This window comes from Peromyscus leucopus, chromosome 3, assembly GCF_004664715.2.
Source record: "Peromyscus leucopus breed LL Stock chromosome 3, UCI_PerLeu_2.1, whole genome shotgun sequence".
Classification (NCBI taxonomy): Eukaryota; Metazoa; Chordata; class Mammalia; order Rodentia; family Cricetidae; genus Peromyscus; species Peromyscus leucopus.
This window is the reverse complement of record NC_051065.1, coordinates 43,159,935-43,175,738: the sequence shown is the minus strand read 5'-3', so window position 1 is coordinate 43,175,738 and position 15,804 is coordinate 43,159,935. Positions and strand designations below refer to the sequence as shown.

The window sequence follows — 15,804 nt, the reverse complement described above, 5'->3', positions numbered from 1 at the left end:
GAGTTCTCGCAAGTGTTCATTGACTTATGGCAGTCTTGTGGGAATTCAAATAGAAAAGAGACATTTTCTCATCCACACAGATGCCTTCATTGTCCTATTTTGTGGTGAGAAGAGTGGTTACTGAGGAGTAAGGTGGTTCCTTCCCATCATTTGTCAGCTGTGTATTTCATATTTTTCCAGAGTTTACCCAACCTCTAATTCTGACTGGGACAGTGCATCTTTTTAAATCAATAAAAAAGGCTTAAATTAATGCTGAATCAGGCCCATTAACACCACACTGATTATGCAGTGAACACACAGTACTGTTTACAGTAGACCTTTCTGAGACCTAACCATAACATTAAAACTCAAAATCTATTCTGGGAGTGGCAAATCTTCATAAAATTTTTATTTATCATGAAAGGCAAATGCTTGTTCATTATATAACACTGAAAGACATGGTTACTCCTCTTCAGACCTCCCTAAACATCATTAGGTATTAAGAAGACCTATAATTCTTAATTGTGTCAGTAAAGTCAGTGAAAAGATTGCTTCTGTAGGGAGGAAAGAATCCAAGTACTTCATGTGGGCTGGATGTTAGGAAAACAAATCAGTGTAGAGTGTGGCTAGATGGGAGTTGAGAGGAAAAGCTTGAGACTTATTATTGGTATCATCTAAATGATTAAAGAAAACATCCTCTCTATAGACCTTCCTAGTTCTTAATACTTGCAATGCTGTAAGTACTCTGAAATAATTATCATTTGACTGCTTATTTATTCTAGTTTTTTGATTGGGTTTGTTTGTGTTTGTGTTTGCTAGAGTGTGGTTTTCTAAGCATCATGTGTTTGGTGAATATGTGTATACGTATGTATGTGCATATATATGAGTAAATATGAATTAAATACACATGTAAAACATCTGCGTTAGGTACATCTGCAATCCTCGCGTTCTGCTCCATCCAGTCAGGATGTTTAGAGCTGTCACTTGGTGTTTTGACCACTCGGAAGACTGCCTTTGGGACGCGTAATGGTGGTTCCCGGGGGTTCGAAGCTCCAGGAGCCTGTACCATCTCTATCCGAAGGGGAGGAGAGAAAGCATCCCAGCAAGGGTTTTCTCCTTCCTACCGCTGGGTCAGGGACTAGCCAGGTCTGGAGCAGGGTTCTTAGATTACACAGCAAATTCCCAACTTCAGCACCACAGACAGCAGCACCTCCCGCCTAGAGAGAGGCGCATACCTCCAGCCTTGGCCAGGACTCCAGCTAATGGACCTGGGTCGGTGGCTTCCTTCTCTCTTTTCCTTCCAAACCAGGCGAGGGCAGGGCAGAAAGGTTGTTACAGCAAGAGGAGTACGGTAGGAAAAGAGGAGGAGGAGGAGGAGGAGGAGGAGGAGGAGGAGGAGGAGGAGGAGGAGGAGGAGGAGGAGGAGGAGGGGCCGGGAGGGAAACAAGAAGGGTAGAGGGGGAAGGCTTCCCTTTGCCAGGCTCGCCCGGGTCTGCAGGCGCTGCTGGAGGCAGCGGCTTCTCCAGCTCCTGGCTGCTGTGGTCGCTGCTGCTGTGACTGTCAAGCTAGAGATGCTTCTCAGTGCCGCGCCGCGCTGAGGCCAAGCGAGCACCCGGACCCGGGGCTGTGCGCCACTCCGCACATCCTTGATCTCATCCTGGAAGCTGACAGCCTACTGGAAACCCCTCTGAGTCGCGCTGCCCAGTGCACCGGAGCGCTCGCCCGCAGTGGCAACAGCAGCATCGCTGGACACATAGCTCTCCGGTTCTCTCCTGCAGGCTCAGTGCTCTCCAGATTTCCCCCACGCGTCCTTTGGTGATTTTTTTTTTTTTTCCAGAAGAGAGGGCGGGGTAGGTGTCAGTCCCCTCCTCTCTCTCACCCCTCCTATTCCTCCTCGGTTTGAATTTCTTCCCCTGGCATTTCACTGGCTCGCAGAGCAAGAGACCAGACCCACACAGAAGGGAAAACAAGGCTGTGCCTCCCCTGCTACTGCCAGCCCAGAATTGGAACCTGGAGGGGGTGAGGGGAGAGGAAACCAAGCAGGAGGAGCTTGGTTCCTCTCGCATCTGAGGACAGACCAGCTCCTTTCAAGAACCCCACGGTGAGGCGAACTGCATCTCCGCAGCGAGCTTTTGGAGTACCGCTGGCCCGGAGGCAAAGGATGGTGGTGTCTAGGAGAGCAGGCTGCAGGGCAGCGCTCTCACTCTGGATTCTCAGCAGCTTCATCTGCAGAGCTTGGATGGCTCCCTCCACGTTCCGTAAGTAGCCCTCTCCTGTCCGCGGCTCCGTGTTGGAGCCACTTCAGTGCCGCATTGGTGTGAGGGCGCCCAGGCATCAACTCCGAGGAGCATTCGCAGTTTTGCCCCTGGTGTATGTTTGTGTGCATGTATGTGTGTCGGATGCCTGGCACTTGCCACTGCCGCAAAGAAGCAGAGAAACTCTAAACCCAGGGAGCTCCTTGTTTGGTAAAGACGATATTCACAGTGCTGGATGCTTCTGGAAAGTTGTTCCTAGTCTTAAAGATTGCTCCGCAACTGCTTGGTTAGAGTGATTAGAGTGATGACTGTGGCCATTTATTGGGACCGATCTGTGCAGGCTGGAGACGATTACATTTTACTTGGGTAGTGCAAAAGACGAGCAGAAGTTTCTGATTTTTATTGATGGTTTAACTTATGCATTGGTCTGAGGAGGAAAGAGGAACATACTTCAAGCAGTTTGGGCGCCTATGGATTCACTGATAGTCTCTGTACTCTTAAAAAAAAGTTAATACTCATTTAGCAGTTGAATATACATCATATATATATATATATATATATATATATATATAAACATACATATTAAAATTAAGTCTTATATGGGAACCGACAATGCGCTAATTACTTAGTAGTTTGAAGTAACGGGCATGACTCATCCAGGCCATGACTTGGGACTGCTAGTGCAAATGTTATTAATGGATAATGAAGAGATGGTTTGAAAGTTTTTAGAAAAACGATGCAGCTGCTCAAAATGTGTGTTTTAAAGGAAGAGGGAGTTATGATTCGTGTTTTGATGAGGTTTAGAAGAAATGGAAGATTCCAGCTCATTTCTGCATTGCTTTAGAAATGCATACTGTGTATGAAGGGAGGGAAGGCATAGCTGGCTTTGGCCGAGAAAGAGTTAAATGCTGAACTGATTTTCTGTAGTACTTTGCCAAGTGTTCCTAAGCACAGCCTTGTTTCTGAGGATGGGTGAATCCACTGGGGAAGGAGTATGGAGCTGTGGAGTTCAGAGGAAAATGTTCTCTTCTTAGGATAGATAAGTTGAGTAGATTCCAGATGCCTCACATGTGTTTCAGTCCTCCCTCTATTTATAGTTCTGTGGACGTATTCCTGCTCACTGTTGCCTATGTTTCAATATTAATATTATCATTCCATCATACAAAATATTAATAAGAGTAGCCTTGAAATGAGCTTTATGTGTTGTGTTCAACAATCATCTACCGTGCTATCATTATTAGAATTTTCACATATTCCCTGAGTACCTTCTATGGGCTTCTTTGCAGTGCTTAAAGATAGAGAAATGCAAGAAAAAAAGAGAGCTAAGTTGTAGTGAACTTGAAAAAAGCAAACTTTATGGTAGTCTCAGAACACAAACAAACCTAAAAATATATATTTTTTTTATCTATGTTCATTCTATAGGATACATGGAAATTGTAAAGCTAGACTCCTTGATGTTGACATCTACAAAAATATGTAACACTACCCATGGGAAGTTATTCTGATGGAATTTCAATTTCCATTTCAAAATATGTTAGTGTAGTAGTATAGAATTTGCTTCTATGTCTCCTATAAACTCACTAAAAGTTAAAGTATGTTGTATTCTCTGATCTGAGTTCCTACTTGCCAGTAGCTTCCACAATTCTATATCTCATCTTTCTGTATGCCTTAGTAGAAATGGGTCAATCTGAATCAATCACCATGTGTTCAGAATGTTATATTTTCCCTTATTACATTGCTATAGTTCAAAGATTAAAAAGTTGTTATTTCAGAAATATGTGCTTAGCTTTTACTACCTAGAATTCAATGAAAAATAACACAAAAAATCACTACTTTAAAAATATTTGTGTTTAGCTTTAGGATTTATTTAGTTTTTATTCTATATAATGTAAATAGTTAAAATATGTAATGGATTGATTGAGATAGGTTTTTATTACATTTGAATTTAAGCTCTGAGACACAAGCCCAAAGTTGTCCTAAATCTTGGAATTAAATTTAATAATGACTAATACTTGAACTTAGTGATGAGATTGAGCTTTCAAATTTATTTTATTTTTATGAGTAATGAAAATTATGTATTTTATGTTGTACTTATTTTTGAAGCATTGTATGATAGTTATGTTTTTAATACCTAGAAAGACTCAAGGCAGCAAAAACGGTAACTCCATGAATATAAGTTAATGAACAGCTCAACCAGGAGGGGTCATCATGACACAAAAAGTAGCAGAAAACTCATGTAGTTCGTGCTTTGAAAATATGATGACTATGCTCAAATATCCTTTTCCCGAGTAACTTTGTAGTATAGAAGGCATATTTCATATAGATGATTAGTATTTTGAATTTCATAATATGTATTTTCAGTAGATCATTGTTTAAGGCTTGTCTCTTTTGCTGTTCTGGGCATGTACATAAAGGTTGCTCATCCCATAGGTTGCTCATCCTATTATTTTGTACACACATTTCAATTTAAATTAAAAGAAGTTCATTTCTTAGATCATTTAAAAATATGATCGATTTCTATGTGATAATTAGAAAGATGTGACGCTGAGCTGAGAAGTGTATGCTTCTTTTCTTGTGAAAGTCCATATGAAAGGCTCAGGAGCATGCCACCACCAGGGGGTAAATTGATTAGACCATGCTTTCAAGACTTACAGAGCTGTCCTAAATCACAGGGGGCTTCAGATAGAACTTAGTAAATCTGATACTTAAATATTATTGAAATTTCACTTAAGTAAGTGTTTGCTCATAAAGGCCAATTCATGTGATTCTTCCTTAACCATTCTCATATGATTTACTTGAATCTTATATTGGGAAATGTGTTTTGCAAGTAGTCAAAAATATCTTAAAAATATACAGTTACATATATAGCATATACAAACACATGCACATATATGTGATTTAAATATATATTAAAATATAGAGACATATAACATGATATCATATATATCAAAATAGTTGTAAATATGTAAACATTTATATATTATGTAGCATTATGTAAAAATTTTACTTTATTGTCAAGTTCATAGTTAGGACTTTTCCTGTACAAAATATGAGACTGTGATCAAAATATGAAATGATAGTATATAGCTCTATTTCCTCTTTCCTAAATTCATATATTTTTCGCCAAAGTGGTATTTTCAAATATAACATATGAAAAATAATGTTGAATAAAATCCCATCACTTTACATCTAGTTCAATCAGAATAGTGAGTTTTTTCAACTGAGAACATGCTTTTGATCAGTAAGATTCACTGGGGAAAAGGGTTATATATTTTTTAAATACTGCAAATTAGTAAAAAGGAAATGGTTAACTGGTTGGAGATAAATACACTTCTTAGTTTTATAGGCATTGACACTGGTACTCAGACAATGATAATTTTTATGTTTTAATCATTTATCACAAAGTAGGACTAATTTTCATAAAACATACTCCCATATATTTAATACATCTTTCAATTAACCTTCATGCATTTATACATATGTAATTCATCATTTGTGAGAATTTCAAAGCTGTTTTTTTGTATACTGTATTTTAAAACAGATTTATAAAGTATGTTTCCAATATTTTGAGTAGCACTAATTTTCAAGTTCTATAATTACTTTAAGCTTCTATTTTATTGGTCTGAATTAATAAATCCTATTAGCAAAAAGGACTTAATAAATCATTAAAAATGAAGGAATCAGCCTTTCTGCCTGATAAGTTGTGTATTGATTAGAAGATAAAGAGTCTGTGATATGTCTAACCCTGATTCACTTTTCTTTTTTAAAAGATGGGTATATTTATTTGTTATAAAAGTAGAGAATATGCATGTATTCTATGCTTTAAAATTCTTAAATAAAATCTAGTTTGTAATCTTATTAAAAATTCTAACTATATGCTAGAGAAATTGCTGGGTTACTAAACTGCCTCTTGTGCAAACATGAAGACCAGACTTGGATCCCCAGAATACATGTAAATACTAATTTTGTGATGCACATCTATAAGCCTACTGATGGTTGAATGGAGAGAGTTATGTTGTAGAATATTAGTTAAAGATGTGTTGCATTTGTTTATGCTGTGGAACATTTGTTTAGTGATGCAAAGATGTGCTGCATTCTTTATTTTTTTTTAAATATTTATTTATTTATTATGTATACAGTGTTCTGTTTGTATGTATGTCTGCACACCAGAAGAGGGCACCAGATCTCATTATAGATGGTTGTGAGCCACCATGTGGTTGCTGGGAATTGAACTCAGGTCCTCTGGAAGAGCAGTCAGTGCTCTTAACCTCTGAGCCATCTCTCCAGCCCCCTGCTGCATTATTTTATGTTGCATTTGTTTAGCTGTGAAGTTGTGTTATTTTGCCTGTCTAAAACACCTGATTGGTCTAATATGGCCAATAGCCAGGCAGAAGAAAGGATAGGCAGGACCAGCAGGAAGAGAGAGCAAATAGGAGGAGAAATCTGGGCAGAGAAGATTGAGAAACAAGAAGAGGAGGAGAAGAGGGCATCAGCGGGCGGTTACCCACTACACAGCCAGCCATAGAGTAATAAGTAAAGAAAGGTATATAGGAGAGTAAGGTAAAAGCCCAGAGGCCAGAGGTAGATGGGAAAATTTAAGTTAAGAAAAGCTGGCTAGAAACAAGCCAAGCTAATAATCCTCCCTTTGATTTATTTGGGAGCTGGGTGGCAGGCTCCCCCAAAGAGCCAAAGAGTAAAACCAACCAACAATATAGGTGGATCCACAGAGACTACTGGACAAGCAGTCTAGTCAACTATTGAGCTCCAGGTTCATGAGATAGACAGTATCAACAACAGCCAATAAGTAATAGAGGAAGACACTTGACTTAAAATTCTGGCTTCCATATGCACAGGCACTCTGTATGAATGCAAGTGCACACACACAAAAAATCCCACACAGACACATATGCTACAAAACAGCAAGTATAAATTTCTGCAACACCAATGATCATGTCAGAGTGGATGGAGAAAAGCCTGCAATATCTCTGCCCTACACAAAGAACTATAGGCAACTGAAGAAAGCTGGAAGCAGGAGAGGTGGTTTCTCCCAGGAAAGAGCACAATAATTGATTGTCTAGTGACAAATGGTCAGCCCTGAAGACATACATAGAAGTAGCATTATATGGACTGAGTTATATTTAGGAATATATATGTATATACATAAACATAGATGTATAGAATAACAGTTAATTAAAAAGGAGGCTATGAATTTAAAGGATAGTGTGGATAGGTATATGAGAAGATTTGAAGGGAGTAAAGGGAAGGGAGAAACAATATAATTACAATATATTCTAAAAGATACAGGGATAATGGATACCTGTTGTCAGCATAGTGATTAATATTAATAAAATGAAGAAATACAATTGTGTTTGCACATGTTTTTACACATTGGCTTTGATTTAAAAATGATTTGCTTTGTCTTTTTTTAAATATTTCCAAAGTAAATAATAGAGTACACAATAATATAAACCATCAAAAACAGTTGTGTGTGAAGTAAATTCTCTATTTCTTTCAATATCATTACTTTAAGTTGGATATTACCAGTATTTCCATAGATATGAGTATTTTCCAAAAATCAGCTATCAGAAACTTCAGATATATGTCTATAATCACTTATTACTCAATTGTTAGGATGCTACATGTTTATATTTTGCTATTTTACATATATGAATAGTAATGAGATGACTTTTAAATATTTTAAGTTGGAAAATAAGATGACTTCTAACACAATGTAAATTTGAAATTATGGATTTTTTCTTCTCCTGAGATCTATAGAATATACATGTTGGGATGTAGAAATATGCCCTGTTTCTTGTTCGTAATTGTTAATATTATCAGGAATAAAATATAGTTGAAACACTTAGCCTCCCTTTGCACATCACTAGGAAGCATAAGGGATATGTCAAACTCTTCATTTACATTCCAAGTTGTCTGAGAAAACCCCCATTCTGTAGGCAGATACACATGAAGAATTAGCCAGTGCGATAAGAGTGGTAGTGTGAGGAAAATTATGTGGATCTATTCTTCCAATACCTGAAGACTCTGTTGGACATTAGAATGAAGATTAATGAAACCAGTTGTCTCACATTTAACCCCCATGTTTCCATATCATACATAATTGTACAGAGGTTATTATTTGAGTTCCACCTGAGTCCCTTTCTGATCAAGAATTCAAGAAGAGAAGAGAATTTTGATTATTGTGCCAGCTAAAACCACAAAATGCTGTATTTTCTCATAATGACATTATACATAAATGAAGAAAACAAGTAGGAGAGAATTTCTGCAGGCTTTAGAATCAAGGAGTGAGTATGTTTGTTTTTCTCATGCGATATGCTGTAAGTAGGAGAATTGCAGTTTTTATGTGACTTCCTCAGTGTCTCTTTCATTCCTTCTTTTTGCATGGCTCTATTAATGATATTTATTTCAGTGAGAAGAGCTTTCCTTTCCAGAGTGAATAATATTACCATTTAGCCACATAGCCTGGTCGTAGAGTGCTCCCTGCAGGTTCACTTCCATCCAATTTATGTAGCAGGTGAATTCCACAACTTTACTGGCCTGTTCCTTCATGTCCACTTTTATGCTCCTCATCCCTTCTATGCAGTTATGAAGATACTGATACTCCCAGTCATCGATGCTGTGACAAACAGCACAGCTGTACTTCGACATCAAAGTCAATTATTTCCTTAGCTGGAAACTTTGTATAAGGATCACTTTAAACTCTTGCTTAGTTCATTTGGGTGGCAGACAAATCATACTAACAGCTTGAAGTAGTTGACTTTTTTTTTTTTTTTACACTCCAGATTTTTAAACCTCCCCTGATAGTAGGAAATCTGGAAATAAAGATGTAGTCATTGGCTCCAAGTTTGCTTGCTGAAGATAACATATCTTTGGTACACTGTAAAAGTGTCGAAGAAATATAGAAGTGCTCCTCAGAGCTACAGTATACATTTTTCTTCTGATTTGAGATAGTTTGAAATGCTCTCATAAATATGAATACTAATTATCCTTTTTAATGTTTTAATGCTTATGAAAGTGATAAAATTAACTCTGGGAATATTTACTAGGGAAAATATCCTCAAACATAAAACAAATGTTGTTTGTTTAGAGTTTTTCCTTTTCTAGTATATCCATTCCTTCTGTTATTTGCACTGGGATGGTGGGATGAGATGTGAATATCAAGAAATGACAGTTGAGAGAGGTGTGACCTACATACACACTGTCAGATTTGCTAAGCTGGTGCTGCGTGGTGCATCAGAGTTGGAATTGTGCTATATAAACTTTAATGAAATTCAACAAGGATTTACTCACCTCACTGTCATAATGTCATGTTGGAATAATATGTGAAAAGAAAAGTTTTCTCTGTGACACATTTCCCACTCACTGCTGCTACCATATCAGTTTTGTCTTTCTGTAATGCTATGATTTGAGCTATGCACAAATGAAAGCAAATGTACACAGTCTGAAGAAAACAGCTTTTGAAGTGGAGAAGCATCATGAGTTAACAAACAAAACACCACATTTGGAATTTTATCATTTAAAAATTGAAGGTGCCTATTGTAACTCATATGGACCAAGTTATTTGAACTAATGTAAAATGTAGGCTGATTAAATGTAAACACCCTGCTAAGTAATTTTCCTAGGAAGCCACCATGTGATATAAATTGAATTGTTAAGTGTTCTAAATGTATGTAACATCTACTGTTAGACACTGAGTGTCTATTTTTCAGATATTGGATAGTATTCAGTAATGGAAGAACATTATAGGCAATGCCATGTTTCCAGATGTTAGCATATTTTTGTATCAGTGGTTGTTTAAAATATGCTGATCACATAGACTATAATGGCCTGTTTTGATTTATATTACTTAAAATGATCATAAATGCAGAGTGGGAATTTACAATTTTATACAATACATTTGAAATATTTTTAAAGTAAATATGCCCAGAAAAATAAAATAATATGCTTCAAAAATACTTTTCAAATAATTAAATGAGTGTATTATGTTAATAGAATTTGGAATATCAGGTTTTCAGATAAAGGGGGAAAAGTAAGTATTTTAAGGTCAAGCAAACTAAAAATATTTTAATCCTGGGATTATTTGTCCTACTCATGTATCCCTAGCCACAAAGTGACTGAAACTGAATATATCTAAAGAGTCCTTCACAACATGATGTGTGAAATTGCCACTATCCCATAAGAAAACTTCTGTTCGGCTCATAGAACCACCAACTGGCAAGTATTCAAATACCATTTATTAGTCATAAAAATAATGGTCATCACTTAAATAATTTGGCTAAAGCTATACCTTCTAATATGTAAACAACATGAAATTATGCCTAACATGGGAGTGGCTCATCATGGTAACAATGAAATCTTCAAGGATCATATTTGTCAGGTTGCAAGGACTCACCTATTTTTCATGAATTAGTCAACAAATGAGTAATTTAAGCAGAGAACGACCTCTCTCATTTTGCTTTCTGGGGCTTTACCTTAATGTGTGAATAAGAAGAAAAAATTTAACAAGATGTGGTCATGCACACCTTTAATTTCAGCACTTCAGAGGTGGAGACAGGTAGATTTCTTGAGTTCAAGGGCAGCCTGATATACATAGTGAGTTCCAGGACAACCAGAGCTACATAGTGAGTGAGACCCTGTTTCAAAATTTATATATAATTCCATCATTTGTCCCCATGACTTTCCTCCATCCAACCACACCCATGTGCTCACTGTTATCTTTTCTCCTTTCAAATTGCTGTTTTACACACACACACACACACACACACACACACACACACACACACACACACACTGAATTGTTACAGAATTTTTCACATCAAGTGAACTCCTTTAATAATAACTCCAGGCTTCAGCAGATATTGTTAGCTGTTATACTCAGGAAAGATACAATGTACTTGTCCCCTAGCCCTTACAACCATACTTCAATGTGCAGGTGAGGAAACCGAGGCACACAAGGGAATTAAACACCGCACCTAAGTCAGCAGCATGGACTCTTCCTATGCCTTTGATTTGATGCACAGTGCAGCTGGCTGGGAGGGAACCCTGCTCAAATGCTCTAAGTAATTACGAACCTCCACTTGTATCCATGTGGCCTTTGAAATGCCCACTGACTGCTTCTCTAGACACAACGGGGAATGTCCTACTGCCCCAGTGTTTCCAGGTTTGGTTTACTCATAGTCATATCATTTTATGCTTGGTGGTTTCAAATTGTATTGTCAGACAGAAAATATATATGATACACACATTGTGTAGATCTTTCAATTATAAGGTAATTAAGTCATTTTTGCTTACTAAACAGAATTTTTACAAGGCAATTTAGTTCTTTTGAGACTTATCATTACTGATATTTAAACATTTATTTAAAATTATATAGAATATTAAATTGCTTTGTCAAGAATGCTTAAAATCTGATTTAAAATCAAATCACAATATATCCTGAAGAGGATTTTTACAAACTATATCCCAGACTGTAAACATCGTTGCCAGTTGCTAAATCTATAGCCTGACTTTAGAATGATAATTTCATATTAACTAGTCTGTAAAGCATTTTTGAGATTCTTTAGAGATGTTTTCTTCACTGGCAGGGAGAACATGCAGAGTCCATTTTAGAGCCATGTCCTTCTTGACTCTGATTCCTGCTTTCTGGTCTTGTCACTGGTGTTAGAGTGAGGGTTTTTATCATTTCCCCAAAGTCTTAACTCTGTAGCCTTCCACAAGTTTCTAGGCTTCCTATCTTGCTCCTAGATTTATCAATGATAGTGAAATAATAAAACAAGTTTTCAAATATATTTTTAGGTTTGGTATGCTCTTCCTTTAATATCTTTGCTTTAATTTTAATAATTTTTTTCTCATGATATATGATAATAAAATTTACTAATATAATATGTTAGTCTTGATACTTGTATGCTCGGTAATAGTTCTATCACATTAGATAGATTTGACTCCTCAAAAATTTGATGATAAAAATCACCTGAATATTTACCTGAAATACCTAAATCCAGAATCCCTTTCCTATTACATTTAGTTGTGTGGAGTTGGAGTTGTCCTACTGTACCATAAAACACCAGTATCTCCTGCGACCTTGCTTCATCCCTCCACCCGATTCTTCCTAACCTCAAGGAACCACTATTTTACTCTCAAAATCTTTGTAACTTTTGATTTCCCATGAATGTTTGGTTTTAATGCCTGTATCACATCACCGAACATAAAGTGCTCCAGTTTTATCAATGATGTTTCAAATGGCACAATTCATTCATTTTATGGCTGTCTGGTATTTCAATGTGCATATGCATAAATTATCTTTATCCAGCTACTGCGGATAGGAATTTAAATTGTTTTGATTTGGTAGATATTGTAAGTAGCAATACAAAAATCATGAAAGTGACTGTGTCTCTAGCACAAGGATTTTTGTTTGTTTTGGTTTTATAGTCAGAAGAAGAATTGCTGCACCACAAGATGCTTTATTTTTAACTTTTGAGGACCCTCCACACTATTTGCCATAATGGACTTACTAATTTACAATCTAACCAGCAATGTACAAAGAAATACCACTGTTTAGTGCAAATCCTAACCTAGTCATCTACTTCTCCACAATTACCTGTCTCTTTAATATCATCTAATTGCTGCTAAACATTTATGTGTTACAATCTATCTGAAATAATGTCCTGGCACTATGAGCACTGGGACATTCTGAGGTCAATCCCACGGTCATATAACTCATCAGCTACTATGCTTTCTTGTAAAAATACATTTTCTTGTTTTTCTTTTGCTGCTTTAACTTAAAGTTGTTCCTCTCACAAACCTCAGGATTTTGGGCTAGATTGCAACACTACCTCCATGTGCCAGTTTGGTCTGAATACAGGTGAAGGAGTGATTCTCCTTTTCCAAGGAGTGATTCTTTAAAAATCTAGATTGTTAATGAATATAGTGGTAACAATACTAGTCATCTGATGCAACAATGAAAAGTTACCTCCAAACATAATACAATAAGATATACAAAATATATTTATATACATTATGACTATATGAAACTATAGTCTTTATAGTATAAAAGTATAGTATAAAAGGCTGATAACTCCCAAACTATTTGACTGGATGAATATGTTCAGGGACCTCTATTGTGTTTCATTTAATCCAGAGTTTGATCAAACTCTGCCCATTCCACAGAGCACGGTTTCAAACAAATACTTTGAAATGCATGCAGGTTAAATATAAGTGATGGTGGAGTTATTGTGCCTCTAAAGTTCATTCAGCACAGTTTGTAAATGATGGGCAAAGTTTACACATAACTGATAATTTCATATAAAAAGTGTAGCATAAAAAAGTTGATATTCTCAAATTAGTTATGAAGTGTTACTGACTATTATTTATATTTTAAAATTAGGATGTACGATTTGATAACTACAGAATAGTGTTTAAGTACTGTGTGCATGGTGTGTGTGTGTGTGTGTGTGTGTGTGTGTGTGTGTGTATGTGTGTGTGTGTGTCTAGCCTGCGTTAGTTTTACACTTGGGTCTTTTGTTCTGTTTTGAGACAGGATCTCACTATGTAGCCTTGGCTGGTCTGAAAATCACTTCATAGACCAGATGACCTTTAAACTCATAGAGATTTTCCTGATTCTGATCACTGAGTAATGGGGTTTATTCATGCACCGTAATGCCTGGCTTCATTTTGGAATTTTGTACATACTACCCACCCCTCAACTTTTGGAACCATGCCAATCTGGCACAGTTCCTTTCACATATTTTATTATTTATAATTGTTTTTGCAGCTCTCCCTATTGCATGCACATGTGATTTAATTTTCTCTAAGTTCATAATTTGTATGGAGTATACGTCCATTTACTCTTGATTGGGGTACAAAAATGTGATTATATCAAATGAACTCACATTCAATGGTCAACTTTTATGATGCTGTATAATATACTGGCTTCACTGGATTCACCATATACCTCAAATCACACAAATACCTCACTGTTATAATGCACAATGGAGAAGGATGCTTAAAACTTTAAAGCTCACTGGCTTTACTTTAATCCACTTCTTACCTACATGAATTTCTATCTTATAATGAGAAAATTTATAATCCTGTAAGTTCCACCAATGTACTTATAGTTCTAAGGTTTTAAAAAATTTGCCATTTACCCAATAGTCAACTTGAGAAAATATCGATATGATACCTTCCTGCAGGATTAGCAGTTGTTGAAAAATATGTTTAATTCTTAGTGACAATTACTTTATATGGACTACTAAATAAGATTGCAAGAATTAACATATTCTCTAAGATAAAAGACTAGAATTTTCACGTATTTATATACTCTAAATGAGCCCTAACACATCTTTCTATATAAGCTTTGTTAAACTCACACATTTGTAAATTTCAATCTAAAGTGATGATCTCCATGTTTAATTTGTGTCCCTAATTGTGTATGGTTAGACTGTAGCAGAAACCACAAATTTCTTCATTTTTTCATACCTAATAACCTTGTAATCAGGAGAAATATAATTGCAATATACTCGCAGTTAAACAAATTTTATCTGTAAGAAGCATTCATATTACAAAAAATCCTGTATTAAAACAGACATAATCATAAAAATCAAAAAGCCAAAAGGGAACCAAAATATTTCACAGGACAGTACTCCATGGAATAGTGCCAGGACAGGAACTTTGAGGAATGCTTTATATCTGTTTGCTCAATGTGAAATACAACACCTTCTGCGATTTCAATTTATTATCTGTTCTTTATAACTGCAATTTAAGTGGCCTTCATATAATAATAACACGTCTAATGTTATACAATTATTGTATGCAATGGTCTGAAACAGTTTTACAAAAATTACATGATTGCCTCAAATATATGTCCTTGGCCTTTAAACGTATGTTATTATAGTAGCAAAATTGAGAACAGAGTGGGCAAAAATAGAGTTATATATCTACTTTCACAGAGAGATTCCTGAATCTTGCAAACAAAAAATGACATTATGTTATCTATTAAATTGGCATCAGCAACGCTTTCTTAAAAGCCTTAAGATTTTCTCCTTGTTCATTTGTACATCTGTAATTATAGTATTTAGAAAATGTCTCACACTGTGTTTGTTTCTACATATTGAATTTTCAAACAACAAAAGGGATGACGTTAAGGCTACACAAATCTTAGTACTGGCTGAAGTGCCAGCTTCTCAGACTGGTCCTGAGACAACCATTTCTTAAGAAATATTTTCAAAGGGTCTGCATAGAGCAGGGAGCCCTTAAAGTGCTTGACTTGCAGTCATGAAGACTTAAGCTTGTTCTGTGGAACTCAAGTTAAAAAAAATATCCAGGACATGTGATATTTCATAATGAGTTGGTGTGCTCTTTCCTGGGGAAGATTTCTCCTCTTCTTGGCATTCCTTGCCTGTTGCCCTTTATGTAGGTATGAGGCCTTCTGAACTTGCCCCTCAACCTCTTCATCCCAGAATGTCTATTGTTGTCCTTGTTCAGCTCAGATTGAAATAGTCAAGGTATTGAGGCTTTATGGGAGTACATAAAGCCTAAATCCCTAAAATCCAATGTA

General features: G+C 36.2%; 1 protein-coding gene across 1 annotated transcript in view; it reads left to right on the top strand.

Moving 5' to 3' along the window:
- The first annotated feature begins 1,420 nt into the window (after positions 1-1,420).
- The window catches only part of Cntnap2 (contactin associated protein 2), a 2,034,995-nt gene continuing 2,020,611 nt past the window's right edge, over positions 1,421-15,804 (top strand). Inside the window, exon 1 of the mRNA XM_028876400.2 lies at positions 1,421-2,237. Coding sequence (XP_028732233.1) covers positions 2,141-2,237 — 97 coding nt within the window. The 5' untranslated portion in view covers positions 1,421-2,140. The remainder of the gene's footprint in view (positions 2,238-15,804) is intronic.